This window comes from Dermacentor albipictus, chromosome 5 (genome assembly GCF_038994185.2).
Source record: "Dermacentor albipictus isolate Rhodes 1998 colony chromosome 5, USDA_Dalb.pri_finalv2, whole genome shotgun sequence".
In the NCBI taxonomy this organism is placed as follows: domain Eukaryota; kingdom Metazoa; phylum Arthropoda; class Arachnida; order Ixodida; family Ixodidae; genus Dermacentor; species Dermacentor albipictus.
In genome coordinates, this window is record NC_091825.1 from 73,248,657 (window position 1) to 73,268,122 (window position 19,466).

At 46.9% G+C, this 19,466-nt stretch overlaps 1 protein-coding gene across 2 annotated transcripts in view; it reads left to right on the forward strand.

Moving 5' to 3' along the window:
• The window catches only part of LOC135899727 (glutamate receptor ionotropic, kainate 2-like), a 244,053-nt gene that overhangs the window by 188,713 nt on the left and 35,874 nt on the right, over positions 1-19,466 (forward strand). For both annotated transcript variants that reach the window (XM_070538452.1, XM_065429051.2), the window contains exon 7: positions 2,153-2,311. In XM_070538452.1, the coding sequence (XP_070394553.1) occupies positions 2,153-2,311 (159 nt within the window). The remainder of the gene's footprint in view (positions 1-2,152; positions 2,312-19,466) is intronic.

Below are 19,466 nucleotides of genomic sequence, written 5' to 3' on the forward strand. Positions count from 1 at the left end.
GCCAGTGCCTGAGCGATCGGCGGCAGCCATCTTTATTCCTTTCGGAATGGGGCAGCCTGCGGCTATTCAGAAGAAAACTCAGTTTTGTTCGGCATATTAATGCATCTTTAACGCGTTCACGTCACTTTGACGCGATGGGTTTTCGCAGTTTTGTGACGTCGCGTGACAGGCGGGTGAAATAGTTTCAGCCCGAAAACTTTTGACCAATAGCCGATGGCTAATGGCAAAAAGGCGTCGAATCATAAATAACCAGTTTTCTTTTGTTCGGTCCAATCATGCATAATCAGTGTGTACACGTCATATCAGATGGGGAGCTATCGCGCTTTTGGTGACGTCACGTGAGAGACAGTCCAAGTGGGGTGGGGGGGGGGGGCGTCCAAAAAAGTTTTTGATCAATCGCGATGGGCTGATTGCAGAATTGGAATATAAAAGTTTTGAATAGATTTACGTTATAGTGGCCTCGGTCCCATGTTTTTATGGCAGAAACAACAACATCAGCAGCAGAAGCGGCAAACCGAAACCAGACGAAGTTGTTTTCAGAATGGATTTAAGACAGTAAAGATGAATCCAACAGAGAATTTACTCATATGTTTGGCTTTAAAGCCTTAACCTGAGTGATAGAAACTGAAGGTATTTGTGTTGTATCTGAGAGGATATACTGTCAAATAGCCTCATGGCACAGGCAAACAAGCGAAGCACTGAGGGCACGAGATGAACTTTGTCACAAATCTATGGTTGCAAAAGCCCACATTGGCCTAAGGGTAAGAATTTTCGGTTGGTCGCTGTCCACTCAAACATTAGTTGCGTGTGATACCTCGAGTCACAAATATAGTTAACCAATCAGTGAGGATTCAGGCAGGAAGGCGGAATGTGCGGGCACTTTTTTTTACGTCGAAAGAAGTCCGGTTTTCTTCTCGGGTCAAGTAGCAACGTGATCACTGCAAACTGACTCCACGTGGAAAGGTAGCATTATCACGACCGGAAGCGCCTCCCGGAACCTGCATAATTGCTCTCCTTTCCAACACTTACGTGTGCTGCTGAAGGACCAGAAGAAAGAGCGTTTATGAAGTTAACCAGGTAACGTTTTATGGGTAGCTTTACTGCGCCTCAATTATTTACGTAGTTTTCTCACTTTGAAAAAAAAAAAAAGTGGTGCTCTCATCCGTATGTTCGCCATTTAAACGGTACCAGAGCTCATGCTTAGCTCACACTTCAAATGCCTTCCATAATTATTGCATAAATTATTACTGAGCTGTGCGAAGATGAGAAAGGGGTAGGGGGAGGCTCTTGTGGCAGCTCTGAATTGCATCTAGTGACGAGACTACGGCACTTGCAGCCAAAGGAGGAGTTGGATAATGCACGCAATGTGTGGAAATGACGCGAAATAAAATCACTGGGCGAAGACTTGAACTTTGTGTGAATTCAAATAGACTAGTTTTAACAATTACAATGCTGCCATTGATTACCACTTCCAAAAAAAGAAACTTGTAGTCCGTATTTGGTGACGTTTACGTGGAGAAAGGCATTATCGTCGCCCACCTAAAACATGCTTTTTCGAATGTTCTGAATGCCATTCGTGGTGAGAAGTGTCTCAAGCTATTGCATTTCCCTTCTACGGAATTTATTCAGCGTTATGAATCATTACTCAGTAAGGTATTCGCTTGAGCTATTTGGTTAACTGGAATGCTCAAATTCCATTTCACATAAAAGCAAACTTGAAACAACTTTGGGTTTTTCGGCCACGGAGAATATATTTTTTACACGCACGCACACAAAGACAACCAAACATTTTTGACGAAGAAAACCTAATTACGATAGTGAGAAATATTTAGTAACAGATTTTTTAAACAACCCCCAGCTGAAACAACGCTCCAGCGTAATAAAAACGCTACTATACTTTACGAGTGGTGCTACGCGTGTTTAAGTGCGAATTTTGAGTTTCGAATTGGGAGTAGAATAAGCTATACGTTGGGCATCAGAGATGTAGTACCCGTAGGGAAAAAGCCGAGACTATCGAGAGGGCGCACCTGTCGTACCGTCGCTCGCCCTTGTCAACTGCACTATTTTCGCCACGAATGCGCTCTTGGTATAGTGGCGCATGAAATGACGATTCGTGGCTCCTCCTCACCCTTCGCTGCATTGTTGCGTGCAGTCGGGCGCAGCCCTCGCCCACGACGCCGTGCTGTCGTTTGCCCGTGGCCTGCAGACGCTCAGCAGGAGCCGAAACCTGGAGCCCAGGCACGACGCGACGTGCGACCCAGGGCGCGCTGCCTGGCCCTACGGTCTCTCACTCGCCACTCAGATCAAAGCGGTGGGTGTTTTCCCCGTGCAGATTTCCCCAGCAAAGCACCTGCTGCTTCACTGGTTCATTGGTATTTATGATACCTGTCGCTTTAGCAGATTAATGACGTTGAGATTACTGCAGGAGCTAGGTGTCACGGAAGTGGTGTGTCCTGTGACATTGCGGTCAGTGCTTGGCGTTTTGAGATAAGGTGTGACAAATGTGCACACTAGTAGGCCAGCACGCGCCTGTGTTCATATGCAGCCTAATTAAGCCAGCAAACGTAGTTGTGCACGTCCCGCATGGTTTAGAAGTGACATTCAAGAATTCAAGTTACAACAGATGCCGGTCAGATATACCTGCTACGTCGTGCTCTGCAGCCATGCATTGAATGAGAAAGGGAATAACCATATTTCAAAAAAGAAAGCAACATCGTGAATGGTGCTGCGTAAATTCACAGACAGATTGGTCACACGTACGACCTTGTAGCCTAATAAACATGGAAGTGAGTAAATTTTTTATGTGGCCTTGAGAGTGCGTATCGTGTTTGTACTTATAATTTAGCGCTGAATCGTTAGAGAGCGTGCAAATTTGGCACTTGTAAGTTATTCATAATAAATACAGAGCAAGCAAGGTATTGCATTAGCGTTTTCTTTCTCGTGATTATATTCTTACTTCTCTACCCATTACGATCGGCCGACCATAGTGGCAACGTGAAACAAGTGCAGCTGCTGAAGAAGCGTGAAAGAGAAGAGAATTGGAGCAGATTTGCTATATAGTCCCCAGGCCCAACTTAGTTAAAAGAAATAAAAGAAAAATATCTATTGCTCTAAGGCGCTGCTGTTTGCGTCTTTTTCTTTCTTTCATAACATGCGAGTGCTACTCCGGTGCAACAGTATATATAATGTGTGTGTCGCTGTAGAACGGTGTGAAAATGCCCTAGGTATAGGTTTTTTATTTCTAAATACACGGGGACCTGCATCCAAGTAACTAAAAATACTCCTCGAAGATCGCGACAATTATGTAAGGACTACTTGCTCTCGTCCGCGCTAAAGCTGTACAGCTTCCTTGTCATGGTTCGCTGCCAACTGTTACAACGTGCGTGCGACAGCAGACGCGGAAGTAATTTCCTGCTGCGCCATTCGCCTGCGATCTGCTGCGGATAATTGTGTTCCGGTTTCCTCTGCTGTTAGTTTCGCACCCGTAATAGCGTTTCCTTTCAAACGCAGGTCTTGCAGGCATCCGTTAACGTGGCGTCGCTTTAGGTGCACATAGAGTGCCGCACTTTATATCCTATTTAAGGAAGCGGTATCGGCACAGTTCTGCGCCGTAATACCTGGGCGAGTTCGTTTCCGCTTGCACCGCTTTTGTGTGCATTAACAGTCGCACATGGCGGTACTTAGCGCACTCGGTGTGTGTGTGCTTAACCATTCTTTAGTTTTTGCCTTTTTTTAGTGGCTCAACGAGCCCCTTCTCACGGTAAGAGGGGCTTCAGTTTGGTATTGCAGAAAGGTAATTAACTAATGCAACTCAATGTTTCTTATCAGGGTTCCTTTAGCACGTCTGTATCTACCAGGTCCTTATGCGTAATTACCTAATACTGATTCATGAAAAAGTCACCGTCGTTAGTGCTTATTTTATTATTGTGCATGGCGCCTTCACTGAAGAATGCACAGAATACAATGGAACGCACAGACAAAAGAAAAGTTGAAACATAGAGTGCTCTGTCTAGGTGTTGTGCTTTTTTATTTTTGTTTTGTTGTCGTGCGCGTTCCGTATTCTGCACTGGCAAGCACCATGGGCTCGCAATTTCGTCTTGCTCCGACCAGTACGTTTCGAATCTATATTACAATAAGAAGGGCGTATTTAATGTACGGCTTGATTGCATCGGCAAACATGAAGCTTTTACCGGATGGGCTATAACAAAAAATGTATGTGCCGTGCAACCTGACAATCTTGACTTGTAGCATGGGGGTGTACTGGTGTACCAAGAAAGTGCGCGACCGTAATATTCATGCCTAATATTTAAGAGGCTACAACGGTTTGTGGGTGACAAGACATACAATAAATCTTAATGCCCGCGATGCCTAGTCACAAGGCCCGGCATAGAAACCTTCAGTGTGTAGTGGTGTGTATGGCCTACACAGTAAGCTACTAAATTAGTATAGCAGCATACTTTAACTGAGCAGAAATTAACGTTCAGCGTTAAAACGGTGTATTTCGAGTAGTTCTAAATGCAAATACATAAAAACACTAGTTATGCACCAAACAATATGGCGGAAGAAGAAGAAGCGCCGAGCAGTGCAGACGTGGAAGCATCGGCTCCGTTTCTTTTTCCATGCTGCGCTCGCCAATTTTGAGAGTACAACGAAAAGAAGCATACCACTGGATCCACGAAGCGACGGCGAATCGACTGAGACCAAGATTCGAGGTGGGGCTCCTATTTTCACAATTTCACAGAACCTTTTCTGCTCCTAGACGCCGACTTGAGCTTAGCGGAGCTAAGCTCAGTGAGGAGTAGGGCCCTTGTTGGGCCTAGTAAGCCCACCTGCCCGCAGGCATGGCGGATACAAGCATGGAAGATGATTTTTCTGGAAATGAAAGAAACAATGCTCAGGAAGACTTCGGCTGGCAAGTCGTGGCTGGCCGAAGATCACAAGCTAGCACAAAGGCTGTGGATGAGGAGAGCACATTGCCACGCAGTCAGCGAGATCATGGCGCCAAGAAAACCGCCGTCGGTGGAATGATTAAGAATCGGGTTATCAGAGCTTTGAGAATGCCTCAACTGCCTGAGGAGCACAGCAAGATCATTATACGGCCTCGAGGAGGGCTCAATTTGAACAAGGTGAGCACCACCACGATTGGTTCTGCAGTCATTGAGGCGTCCGGCCTAACGGAAGACGAGGCCCGTGAAGATGTTGTCTGCCCAAACTTCACTCAAAATATCATCGTAGTCAGCACACCTAAGCCCGAACATGCTGCGAAGTACGTCAGAATCAAGTCTTTCAAGATCATGGCAGCGGAATACGAGGTAAATGCATACGAAGCGGCACCACATGCCACATGCAAAGGCGTCATCCGAAGAGTGGACATCAGAGACTCCCAAGCTATGATAACAAGAAATATCGTGCATGACTTGAACCCGCTTGCCCTGGCTGCTAAGCGCATCAAGACGTCGGAATCGGTCATAGTACTTTTCGATGGACTCAAAGTGCCCAATTTTGTCAGGTATGGATCCACACTAGTGAGATGCTACCTTTACAGGAAGCAATTCGACGTCTGCTTCACCTGCGGAAGGGTCGGGCACCGCTCTGATGTGTGTCCAACACCTGACTTTGTTCAGTGCAGAGGTTGTGGAACTCGCAACCCAGGAGATGAACATGTGTGTGTACCTAGGTGTAAATTTTGTGACGGCGATCACCCTACCGGCGACAAATTTTGTAAGAAAAGATTTCAAGTCCCTTACGTCGTACGACTCCGTCGAAGAGAGCGCAACAGGACTCGGTCGTCAACAAGAGCGCAGTCGGAGGCGCATCAGCTGGCGCCCAACCATCGCCCCGAGGACAGGGAGCACTCGCGCTCCAGGAGTCGCACCAGATCCAGGCATCGTTCGCTATCCAGGGAGAGAAGGCACTCCAAGTCAAGGGACGCGCAGGTGCACTTCGTGCAAAGAGACTCAATCCCTGGCGAGAAGACGACGCCAGGAACCACCTGGGCTGACAAAGTCAAAGGTATGGCGAGGGTTGCTGGGGGCGCCTCGGCGGCTGTGGGTGATGACAATGATGCCAGAATAGAGCAATTAATTAAAGAAGTAGCCTCTTTAAGAAAAGCTAATGAAGAATTGACCAGGCAGGTAATAGAGCTTCGTAAAAAAGAGCAGTCAAGCCCTGCTAGTGTAGAGATAGATAGACCTGTGAGCAAAAGCAACGATCCAGGGGAATCCAGCTCCCCTGCCCCTAAAAAGAGAGCGGTGAGTTCCGAGGGTGATTCAGTCTTCTCAGCCCTCAGTGAAATAAAAGAGGCAATTAAAGCGTTAAGAGAGACAGTAGAAACGACCAACTTTAAAGTGGACAAATTGTGGAAATGGAGGCTAACGGCAGAGAAAAGACTTAGGAAAATGGAGGCGCGAGGGGATGACGACGATGAGTATCTGCCATCGGAGGCGGATAGTATAAAGTCCATTCCTGGATTGTCGGGGGCCATCGCAAAGAGGAAAATAGCAGGTAATAGAAAGGCATCCTCACCTAATAACAATGGACAGTAATCATGGATTTAACGTGTGGCAATGGAATTGTCGTGGGTTCCAACACAAAAAAGCAGCACTGCAACAGGTGATCAGGTCATCTGAGGCCAGGCCAAAGGTAATTATGCTGCAGGAAACCTTAGCGGACGAAATTATGCTCACTGGGTACAAAGTTATATGTAGAGACAAAAGAATGGGGAGGGGGTTGGCGACCCTCATTGACAAAAAGTTGCCGTACATTGAGCATGAGATTCACCTTAGACATTCCAGCTTTGAATTTATTCTAGTTGAGATTATACTTAAAAGAAACAGAGGTAAGACGCAAAGCATTTTCTGCTTGAATATTTACAGCAGTCCTAACGACATGAGACAAAGGTTTAGAGCATTCTTCAACAAGGTGCTTTCGGTTGCCAAAAACTCCCCTCTCATTATTGGAGGGGACTTTAATGCTCCCTATCATACATGGGGATACGCTTGGAACACAAAGAAAGGAGAGGAGCTATGGAGTATTGCCATGGATCTGGGATTATGCTTGATTACTGATCCTGCGTATCCCATCCGTTGTGGCACTTCCACAAGCAGGGACTCCACGCCAGATCTTACTTTTGTGAACAATTCAAGAGGAGCTAATTGGGAAAATTCAAACTTGGATCTCGGAAGCGATCATTACATCATACACATAACCATACGCATACCGAGACAGGAAACAAGAATCTTCAAATTCACTGATTGGGATCACTTCAGAAAAATTAGGGCGAACAGAGGGACAGTGGGGCCTCCACATGCCGTGCAGGAGCCCCTTCAGACATGGGTCATCCAGCTCAGAGAGGACGTCAAGGAGGCCACTAAAGAAATCAGGACCGAGGAAAATATTGAAGCTATGGACAGCAGGCTGGCGCATCTGATTGAGGCCAAACAGGCTATATTACAGAGATGGAAAACGCAGAGACTTAACAGAAGGCTAAGAAAAAAAAATAGCGCAATTAAACAGAGAAATTGATGATCATTCGAAGACCCTCGTGAAGCAAAAGTGGGATGAGATCTGTAATTCGGCTGATGGTAGACTCAAACATGGAGGTAGCTGGAACCTCCTCAAGCATTTGCTCAACGAGAATGAAACAAGGACAAGCAAGAGAACAGCTATAGCTAAGTTGGTTCATCAGGAAAGCCAAGATAAAACAGAGAAAGATATCATGGATAGTCTCGCAGCCAAATATCTCCCACTTAAACAACCAAACGAAGGAGAGGAGAGCCCCGAGTATACGGGAGGCATTTGTGAAGAACTTGACCGGGACTTCACTGAGAGTAAAGTGAGGGCCGCTCTTCACAGTCTTAATGGTAGATCGGCGGCTGGACCTGACGGAATAACTAACAAGATGTTAAGAAATCTAGATGATGCATCAATCTATTATCTAACTGAACACTTCAATGAATGTTGGAGAAAAGGGGTATACTCAGAGGAATGGAGGGTGGCCAATACTATCCTCATACCAAAGCCAGGCAAACAACTCACTCTGGACAACCTCCGTCCTATTTCCTTAACGTCATGTCTAGGCAAAGCTATGGAACATGTCATCCTAAATCGCCTCACGAAATACGTTGAGCAGAACGAGATCCTCCCATACAACTTGATCGCCTTTCGTCCAGGGCTGTCAACTCAGGATGCTATGCTGCTGATCAAACATCAACTTATACAGGCTAGCCCAGCGCATACGAAAGCTCTTTTGGGATTGGATGTGGAAAAAGCTTTTGATCGTATAAAGCATAAGGCAATACTTGACGTTCTCTCGGAGATGGGTTTGGGTAAGAGACTCTTTAACATGATTAGGGACTTTCTTAGAAATAGAACTGCACAACTCATGCTGGGTGAGCTTAAATCAGAAGATAAGAATTTGGGAAATAAGGGCACTCCACAAGGGGCTGTGCTCTCACCCATGCTATTCAATTTAGCAATGTCCAAGGTTGCAAGAAATCTGGAGAAAATTGAGGGTATACGTTATGTGATATATGCCGACGACATAACTATATGGAGTGCCAAGGGCAATATAGGACAGACAGAGAACAGATTACAGGAAAGTTTATACGTTGTAGAGAACACACTGAAAGCCATGGGGTTGAAATGCTCGGCAGCCAAATCAGAACTCTTAATCATCAAACATCGCAGAAAAGGTCGTAAACCAAGAGGTTACATTCCGGAAGATGAGCCAAGAGTGTGCTTATATACTCATGAAGGATCCGCAATCAGGCTAGTTGAAAAAATCAAGGTTCTTGGGTATCACATAGACGGAAACAATACTAACTACAGAACAATACAACATATCTCGAATAAAACAGATGAGGTCATTAGGTTACTAAGGAGAATTACCAATAGACATAGAGGCCTGGGAGAAGACAGCGCTTTGAGGATAATTCATGCCTTTGCTCTCTGTCACTTCACTTATGTGGCTGGATTATTCAAATGGAAGCAGGCAGAACTTAACAAACTTAATGTGATGCTCAGGAAGCTCGTTAAAGTAGCCCTAGGTATACCCAGTAACTCTGCAACCGACAAACTCATGAGTCTAGGGGTGCACAATACAATGCAAGAAATTGCGGAGGCCCAACAGCTAGCGCAGCACGAAAGATTGACAAAGTCACGAGCTGGCAGGAACATATTACAGGCAATAGGTGCAGAACTGAATACATCGAGGAGTCCAATAGAGGCTGAAGTAGAATTAATGACTGAAGTTAGGAGCAAGATCAGAACCAACCCTCTCCCCAGAAACATGCATCCAGAATATAATGTCGAAAGGAGAAAGGCAAGAGCTAAAGCACTCTTGAAGGAAATAGAGCAGCAGAACCAACTGGCAGCTATAGTTGATGCCGCCTGGGTGAACGGTAAATAAGCCTATACGGCCATTGTAGCAAATTATCAAGGGAAGGTGCAAGACGCTCTCACAATTTTTACCAAGGACCCCACGGTGGCGGAACAAGCGGCAATTGCTCTAGCCATCAGGTCTAATAAGTGGGCCTTCATTTACAGTGATTCGAAAACCGCTGTAAAGTGTTTTGATAAAGGCTACGTAGCTGGAGTTGCAGCTAAACTTTTTGAAAACATTGTGATTATGACAACTGAAATCCGATGGTTTCCTGCGCATATGGGGAAAGTGGACGAGACTCGGATAAACCTCAATGAGGTTGCTCATGACTTGGCACGAGGACTTGCTAACCGTGACAGTCACAACCGAGCCGTTCACCATCAAGCGAGGGAATCCAGAGATCATTTATTAACATACAATGATGTTACCAAACATTACTATTTAGGACGCAGACAATTCCCATTGCCACATTCAAAACTGAACAGGGCTCCGGCAGTCTCACTGCGCTTATTGCAAACGGGTACATATCCCACACCGTACATCATTAATAAAATATATCCAGAGAGGGAGATTAATATGGAATGCAATGATTGTAATGGCATCATTGGAATCAGACATATGCTGGAGGGGTGTCCCGCGACTCTCCCCAACCTCGTTGAAGAATGGACACAGTGGGAGAAAAGGATTCAAAGCCCATTGTTTCAGGACCAACTAAGGGCAGTCCAGAGGGCCCATGATGTCGCTGAAAGGCTTGGCCTGACAGTGCCAACGTGGGAGCGGCCCGCCTTGGCTTGAGAAGTCGAGCCTCCGGACCTCAGTACAATAAAAGTTTTCACACACACACACCAAACAATATAATATTATTTCAAGCACATACACCCCACATGAAAAAAAAATTAGGGCAGGCTGTGTCGACAACGCAGCTGCGGTGGAGAACGTGACACGTGTTGTGGGTGCTGTAGAAAATGTATGGGTACCAGAGTACGTAAATTACGCAAGCGAACATAGAACTTAAATTCACTCACGCATTGCAAAGCTTACGTGCTTAACTCATGCTAGTGTAGTGTAGCTATAGCCGTAAGTGTTCCCTGTGCTAGCACTTACTGATACCTTGCGGCAGTGGCTAAAATGGGTGGGCCGAACTAGCATCCCTCTGTCTTGCTGTCCTAGTCTTTTCACGACATTCATGGACTGTACGTGTCGAATGCAGAGGCACCACAGTCGAATAAACGTAAAATTCCTGCAATAAATACACGCTTTCAGGCTTTATAACTCGTCATAAGCACAGGTTTGAGTAAGGTGGAATATGGCTACTCTACACGACTTAGTGAGCCCTCTCAATATGCCTCTTAGAACGCCGAGCGAAAGGATAAATTTAGGTAAGTAAAAATTAAATTATGGAGTTTTACGTGCCAAGAACACAATCTGACTATGAGGCAAGCCGTGGTAGGGGACTCCAGAATAATTTGGATGTTCTTTAACGTCACCTAGATCTAAGTAAACGAATGTTTTTGCACTTTGCCCCTATTGAAATGCGGCCGCCGTGGCACGTATAATGCGTCCGTGTAAACCAGACTCGCGTATAGTTAGAACGCCATCCTAGAAGTTCAGGACAAACGCTAAACCTTGCTATCGCAGTCGGTGCGTCGCCCTTCGGGCGAGACAGCCATCTGTTTGGTGACTGGCCATCGGCACCGACGCCGCAAATTTCACGTCTCCTTTCTTATAGAGCGCAGCTTATAGGCACCTGCTCCCGCACTGAGCGTCGGCGTGTCTCGGCGTTATATCTCGAAAAATGCCAAAAAATGAAGCGAAAATGAAAACGAACGCGGTGCGCTGCGAGAGATGAAACAAGAGAGCGCGAGAGGGAAAGCGGAGGAGGAGCGGGGGAGAAACTGCCTGCGCATGCGCTGATTTCACGCCGGCCACGGCATCGACAGCTGCGCGGGCAATCTCACCTGTGCTTCTGAAGGGGGACCAGGGTGGCGTGAGAGAGGGGGGAAGGGGCTACGCTCGCCCACGGCGTCATCTGCTGAGGTCAGTCCGCGGTACCGGCATGTGTGACGGGAATCATTGCTCCTGCAAGGGACGATGACGAGCTGCTACGAGTAAGGCTCGATGTGAAGCTCCCTTGGGTGTTGTTGCCGTTGACAATGGGGGCACCAGTTCCCCACGACGAATGGCCGCTCGCGTCGTTGATGGAACGAAAGCGTAAGAAAAGTGTAGTACCGCGCAAGAAGGGCTCTGCGGTGACGATGGCTACGATATAGCACCAGAACAGCCTGCGTCGTCTGCATGGAAACAAAGCGCTGCGTGAGCGGAGGTCCGTCTGCTGCGGCTGCTGTGAATCACGCCTACGCGTCTCATATGCGCGGTCTCTCGCGATCTCCCGACTAGCCAGGCAGTCATGCCACACTTCGCCCGTTTGCGATGGTCCGCGCGTGTTGAATATTATGCTCCGAAAAAGAAGAGAAGAAGACGAAGTTAGAAGCGAGCGTGGAGCCGAGCGCGCGCCTGCATTTTTTTTAGTTGTTTTTAGCAAGCGTCGAATAAAGAAGACGTTCTCTACTTCGGCTCCGCTTCCTGGTTTTCAACAAATGGTGCCGTGACCAGGATATCAGACCTACAGTTGAAGACCCCTAACGATGAAGCGAACTACCTGAAGAGGACAACCGACCGACGCGATCAACGCGACGACGCTGCGACAGAATCGAAGAACAATCCACGTCATCACGAGGCCTACCATTCCCGACGTGACGACATGGAAAGAATACGACGGAAGCGTGCTACCGTTCGAGCGGCGGTCACCAGGATCATCAACGACATGACAACTCTTATGCAGACGGAACCAACGCCATATGGTGAGCTGACCGACCATCTTAACCTACTGAAGATAAAGGAAACTATGCTTACGGACCTTGATAGCCAAGTAGAAGAGCATGTTACGGATGATAACCTTGAGGATGAGCTTGAAAGCGTCGGACAGTATCAAGAATCTATCGTCCTCGCGAAATCCCGCGCTGAATGCATTTTATCCGATCAGCAAACAACGACTACGCGCGAATCTCACGATGACTTTCGTCAAGCATGCGCACACGTTAAGCTACCGAAGCTCGATATGCCGAAGTTTCATGGTGACCCCATTAAATGGCCAGAATTTTGGGATCAATTTGAGTGTACTATTCACCAGAACCGATATATTACAGACGTAGACAAATTGAAATATCTTCGGAGCTACTTGATGGGTAAAGCGGAAGGTGTCATCAGTGGCCTGTCGACAACTAACGAGAGCTATAGCACAGCTATAGAACTTCTCAAAGAAAGATTCGGTCAGAAGTCACTGATTGTTAACGACCACATGCGTCGCCTTCTAAACCTACGTAAAGTTCGTTCTTGCGAAGATTCCGAAGGGCTTCAAAAGTTGCATGAAGAAGTGCAGACTCGCGTGAGATCCCTGCATAACCTTGGTGTCGAAGAAAAAGAATATGGAGTGCTTCTGAAAACTGCTATAATACAAGATCTTCCGCAAGAAATGGTACTCCGTTATAATCAGCGCATCTTGTCTTCGACAAATACAGGCGTTACTAGTGACAGGCTAAATGAAATGTCTGGTCTTCTAGACTTCTTGAGCCTTGAAGTAAGAAGCCGAGAACAGACTATAATGATGACTTCTGACAAGAGAGAACAAGCCTCAACAGCAAAACGACAATCTAATGAGCATTTCCAAGGTTCTGCATCTATGCTAACCGTGAAACTGACTCCAGAGAGTTGTATATTATGCGGAGACAAAAATCACTCGGTGGATGTCTGCACAACGGAACTAACATTAGACGAAAAGAAAGAGAAACTACGGAAATTAGGATGCTGTTTCCGCTGCGCTAGACAATTTCACAAAGCTAAGGAATGCCGAAACTGGAAGAGACTAAGCTGTGCGAAATGCAAAGGGCGACATATCTCCACAATGTGCGACCCGAAATGGAAGCAGAAAAATACGGAAACGCAGACAACTGTTTCCAGCTCGTCAACAGACTCGATAAAGTGCACAATTCTTCTGCAGACCGCGCAAGTTTGGGCTGTGGGCACTGGAAGCAGATGCTTTGTAAGAATGTTAATTGATGGTGGCAGTCAACGCAGCTTCATCACGGAAGAATTGTCTAGGAAGCTGAAAGCCACTGTGTTAGCCGAAGAGCAGCTCACAATCTCGGGATTTGGAAACGTTTCAGCACCGCGGAAATATTATAGGAGAGTACGAGTGTCACGCTGCATAGCCAGTACGCCTCAAACTCACTAGAAGTAGAGGCGATAGAAGTTCCCGAAATATGCAGTGACTTGTCAGCATTGAGAGATACAAATGTACTTGCAAAGTTGAAAAGCAAGAACTTACGTTTGGCTGACGTCAACGCAGTTCAAGTATCGCCTGAGCCTGGAATAAGCATCCTTATAGGTGCCGACTATTACTGGTTGCTTGTCAGCGGAAGAATTCATCGACTGGACGACTCCTTGACCGCCATCGAAACTGTCATAGGATGGACACTTCATGGAGATGCCAGAAGTCCACCTAAGTTCTACAAGCCGGAAACCGTAAGGAACTTCAACATATGGCTCAAGGAAGACAATGTTTCCCAGCAACTGAGGTCTTCCTGGGAAATAGAACATCTGGGACTGACTAACGAAGACAGACTTTCGAAAGATGACGAACGCGTCCTGAATAACTTCGTGGAAACGACTATTAGAAACAATGGTCGCGATAAAGTTGAACTGCCGTGGCGCAGCAATTGTTCCCAACCTAAAGATAACCGGGATATCACGTTAAAGAGGTTGAAGACCTTGCAGAGAACACTACATCGAGAACCAGAGTTTCAGAAGGAATATGACACTGCCATTAGGAGCTACTATAACAAAGACTACGCTGAGAAGGTCCCAATGGACAGTACGAGTGAACATATCACGTACTATATGCCACACCGAGCAGTAGTGCGATGTGACAGAACTACGACTGAAGTACGGGTGGTATCCGACGCCTCTTCTCATGCTCCGGAGTTACCTTCACTCAACGACATCTTGTGGACAGGACCGAATTTGAATCCCAACATCATCGACTTACGGCTGAAGTTTCGCAGCTTCAAGATTATAATTTCCGCCGATATCGAAAAAGCGTTTCTTCAAATATCGCTGGCTGAACAAGACCGAGACACGTTTCGTTACTTCTGGTTTGAAGAAGGATCTTCCAATATTAACGAACTGCGCATCACAAGGGTTCCTTTTGGTGCCTGCAGGAGTACCTTTCTCCTTGCTGCAACTCTGCGACACCGCTTACAACTAGAAGACAAATACCCTTCTACTGCCAAACTATTGAAAGATCTTCACAGACTGGAGGCCACCAATAGTGTGTCGGCTACTCAAGAACAGTCATGGAATTCTTGGGCCGAAACTATCTGCTTCAAGAGTCCAGAAAACGAAGAAAATGATACAGAGGCAGAGACAGCGAAAAGAGAAAGCGATGCCATGAAATTAAGAAAAGAGGATATGGGACTTTTCGGATTTTGTCTAGCGTGGGATGATATCTATTTAGTTGTGTGTGAAATATGTAAGCAAGTCACAAAACCACAGGCTCTGCGAAAGCACTTGGAGCAGCGGAATGGGAGCATCGACAATTTTGGTAGGGGTGACCACACTGCTGACACGTGCGTGCTCCACCCGGCGGGTGTAGGGAAGTCGTCGGGGCACAGATCCTTGTCATTGTCGTCCTCATCGTCGTCTTCAACGTTATCGTCTTCCGCCCTGCGACACTCGAGCGAGCCTACCGGGCGCCCGTCGTCAACAGCAAAGGCTTCATCTGGGTCCGCACTGTCAGGGAGGCACAGCAGTGGGGTGAAAAGACTAAAACGCAGCGACCACACGCTGGCCCCTGTTGTCCAGGTGGAGCGAATGCCACTTCCACGACAGCCTCAAGCCATGGCCGCCCGCAACAGCTCGCCAGGCCTTGAAAAGGAATTACCTTCACCCTAACAGCCACCACCTTTAACCCCTAGAGGGCTAGGAATGCTGTCTGGGCCGGGGCCAGGGCAGGCCAGTCACATAACACCCGACGCATGCACCAGCAGTACGTCAGCAATGGTGGCTGCGACGACTTCCACTGCGGCACCTACGCCCATCAGGAAGACATGCCAGCAATGGTTCCACCACGAACACAAAGTGCTCATGGTGCCGACGGCTTTGCCGACGGCAAAGTTCGCTCATGCAAAGTGCGCACTTCTAGTGGCAACACGTTGCGGAGACCGGCACAGATGCGGTACCACGTAGAACCTGCTGGACAAGCTCCGTCTTGAAAAGAAACAAGCATACGCAACTTGTTCGGCCGGGAGCTGTTGAATATTATGCTCCGAAAAAGAAGAGAAGAAGACGAAGTTAGAAGCGAGCGTGGAGCCGAGCGCGCGCCTGCATTTTTTTTAGTTGTTTTTAGCAAGCGTCGAATGAAGAAGACTTTCTCTACTTCGGCTCCGCTTCCTGGTTTTCAACAGCGCGAGACAGATTGTCCACGCCAGCTAGTCTACTCACAGCGTTCTCTTCCTAATACAAGTTGTGTACCTCTACAATCATAATGCGAAATATTGACAAGCATCCTTTTTTCATGTATAGCACAGCGTTCAGATTTCGCGTTAGAGACTACCGTAATTGTCGGTGAATTTCTTAATCCCCCAATCCGGGCCACGTAGGTTGCGGCGTGCTTAATGGTCCCCACTTTTTCATCTGCGCAGAGCGTTTTTCTCAGCAGGGCAGTGCAGCTACAAGCGCTAGTATACACCGTAGTTGGTGGTGTACCAGTGTGCAAGTGGACACTGGATCTGCGGTCAATTCCCTTAATATCTGTCGTTCTGGCGCTCAAATAAGGAAAATATCATTGCACAGATCCTTCATCACGTGAACTATATATTATTAGTATTATTTGTTTTGAACACATATATACAATTAACAGGAAAGGGAAAGCGAGAAGCAGGCTGGCAACTGCCACCGGAGGGGGCACAACGCCTGCCTACTCTTCAGAAGGGAGAGGACAGCCACACAGAAATGGAAGATAGGAAGGAGGGGAGGAAAGAGGAAAGGAAGGGCAACAGGTCAAATCTAAAGAATAAAGTAGAACATACAGTACAGATCGCACAGAGCAGGGCAGGTCACTGAAGGTCACGCTACTACAGAATGTTGAATAGGACTATTCAACATTCTGTAGTAGGCAGCTGAAACCGAAGCGCGAACTTTTCATGTCTACCAAAATAATCATGTGAACACGTATGACGTACATTGTTACACAAGTGTCAGCGTCAGTGCGCGCTTGAGTAGAATTTACAGGAAAATGCATATACGCCAACGAAACAACTACAAGAACAACAGAAAAAAATACACTACAGGGGCCTGGAGTGCCACGGAAACTTCAACAACATAACTGAGTTGTACGCCAACAATAAACGTTCAGTCGGGGGCTCCGGCGGTCACTTCGTTAGTCTCCGTGGCTTGTAACACCTCCGTTTTAACAGTAGACCTATAACATGACGTGGCGCGGCGTAAGACGTGGCGGGGTCAAAATGGGTCGGAGCGCGGACAGGGACTCGCCTCAAAACTTCCGCATACGACGTGCGCTGCAACTGTGCTGTCACAGGCAGCGCATTGTTGCTTGGAACGCGACCTTGGATCGCTTGCTGCACTTCGTTCCTAACAAGGGCAGAAATGGAACCTAGCGTGGGCCGAGGCGGACAGGTGAGCCGTTGAAGCTCATCACGCACCACATAGCGGATAAGATCTCGGAGAACGTCCACGTTTCCAAAGGCAATCGCGTCCGTCAGTGAGGCAGCGTTCGCGTGCCTGTCATACGGAGCTGAGCGCTGGTGCAATATGTGTACAGTGAAAGTGTCATGTTCGTGTCTAAACAGCAGTCACCCCTGATTTTACATAGCCTCAAAAACAAATCTCACGTGTGTTCTCTCCATTCCTGACATTGAGCATTTCGCCAGCACCGCTCGCATCGCCGTGGCCATCGCGTGAAGAGCTGTTCCTCCATAAATGCTCCACGGGAGATTCATACTGTTGTTGCTCTCTTTTATTCATGTGCCATGAAATGTCAAGATTCGATTTAAGATTAGCTCCGATATACTGCTAGAGTGAGTGCGAAACATGCCCGGCGGGATAGATCAACAGGATGCAGCGATGCTCGGCTTTGTTCGAAGGCATGCGCGAACCCCCCGCGCAAGAAAAAAAAAAGCTAAAATGAAAGCGTGAGACTTGCCATGAAGGATAATTTAATTACTGGCGCCTGCTTTCGCTGCCATTCGCGCTTAATTTTCTTATCTATTCGCTCCGGCTCCTCGTGTGTTTGTAACCTAATTCTGTGAACTGTGTGAGCTGCGCATGACGAAGAATGTTTGTGTTGTTCTGGGCTGCTAGATTGAGAAAAAGCGACAGCTAGCTAAAATATTTAGTGCATACTCGAGCAGGGCAGCTACGGTGGGCACAGACTGCTCGCAAGGACTTGTTCAATTTGTTTCTTTTTATTACATTTTTTTGTAGAATTTACTTGACACAGTAACGTTGCGGCCTGTTGTAACGCGTAGCAAACGGAAAGAAATATAGGCAACTGCGCTCGGATGGGAGCCGTGCGAAACGAGGGAGCTCAGGCGTCTAATTGGATTTCTGCAATTTTCCTTGCGGAACACTTCGCTTGGCGTTTACTACGAGCAAAGCAATCTTTCTCCGTGCGTCCGGCAACAGATATTCAGAACAAGGAAGCGGCGCGCGAAAAGAAAAACAATAAACGTTATTGTTGCTTGGAGCTGCAAGAAAATGTAATGATTGAACGCAAGGCCGCCGGAAAAACCGTGCCATAGGCACCTTGACTGTAGTAAGCATAAGATATATCTATTAGAGGAGAGATGTTCCTGAGCTCGTATTTCTGCTTGCTTATTTGACAGAAGTGGATTACTTAAGCTGACTTATAGCCCGAAATCTGTGTGCTTCTTCGCTATCTTTCCGTTTATTATCTTTTTTTGAGGTCGTACGTGCGCAGAAAGTTTTGTCTGTATAGCCTCTAGCTCTCAACATAAAGGTTTTTGTAATTGATAGGAATGTGCGCAGTGTAACCATTATGCGTTATTCGCTGTGTTTACAAAGCGAGAGGTAATGTTCTCTTAAGATCGATATAATGAAACAGTGTTCATTAGGGCCAGTGAAGCCCTGTCCGAAACAGACTACCCGAGAAATTTAGCATGACAGGGTCCCACCCAGTTTTGCATGCAACATAGCTTCCTTGACGTTGCATTGATGTTATCCACGATAGCGTTCCATTTGTTTCTTCATTTATCGTTAACGAAGGTCCATATAGATAGGTGGGTAAATTGAGCACAGAAGTTTCCAGGCGCCATGTGAACTTAGTAAGGAAGTGGATAGTAAGGAATAAATGGTAATAATTGGGAATATTGGGAATGAAATATGTTTTAAGACCACCAATTTCACCACACTTTTGCTTTTCGTACACTCAGTAAAACTTTATTTATAAGCAACAGACATTGGCCGAAGCTTGTGCGTTCTAACCTGCTAGTTTGGAGTCAGGAAGGGGACATGTGGAAGAAAAGGGGTTTGGAGGATGACTATGGTAATGCTACGTTTAAAGTATATTTAATGGCTTCAGGCTAGCCTTGTGTCGTGCGAAAAATTGTAAAGTGGTCCGTAATGTTTTTGCATAGCATATCTCGTGTGGGTCTAACTATACAAAATAAGATCCTCTTAAAGCTTCTCGGCGTCGATGTAAGCCAGAGAGAGGCTAAAGTTAGTCACTCCTCTCTGTGTGCTGGACCGGGATGCAATGTATGCTTTGGAAAATTTCTGGTGCATGGAAGTGGCCACCATCGGGGCTGTCCTCATGACCGGTGAGGTATGCATAGCACACCGAGTGAAAGTCGCACCAAGTCTCATCCATGGCACCGAACCTCCGTCGCATGGTTCTGGTTTCGACGGCATGCGAAACTTGATTTCGGCGTCGAATTTATGGACGTGCCTTTGTTGACGGTCTGGATCCCAGTGATCGGATGGGAAGCGG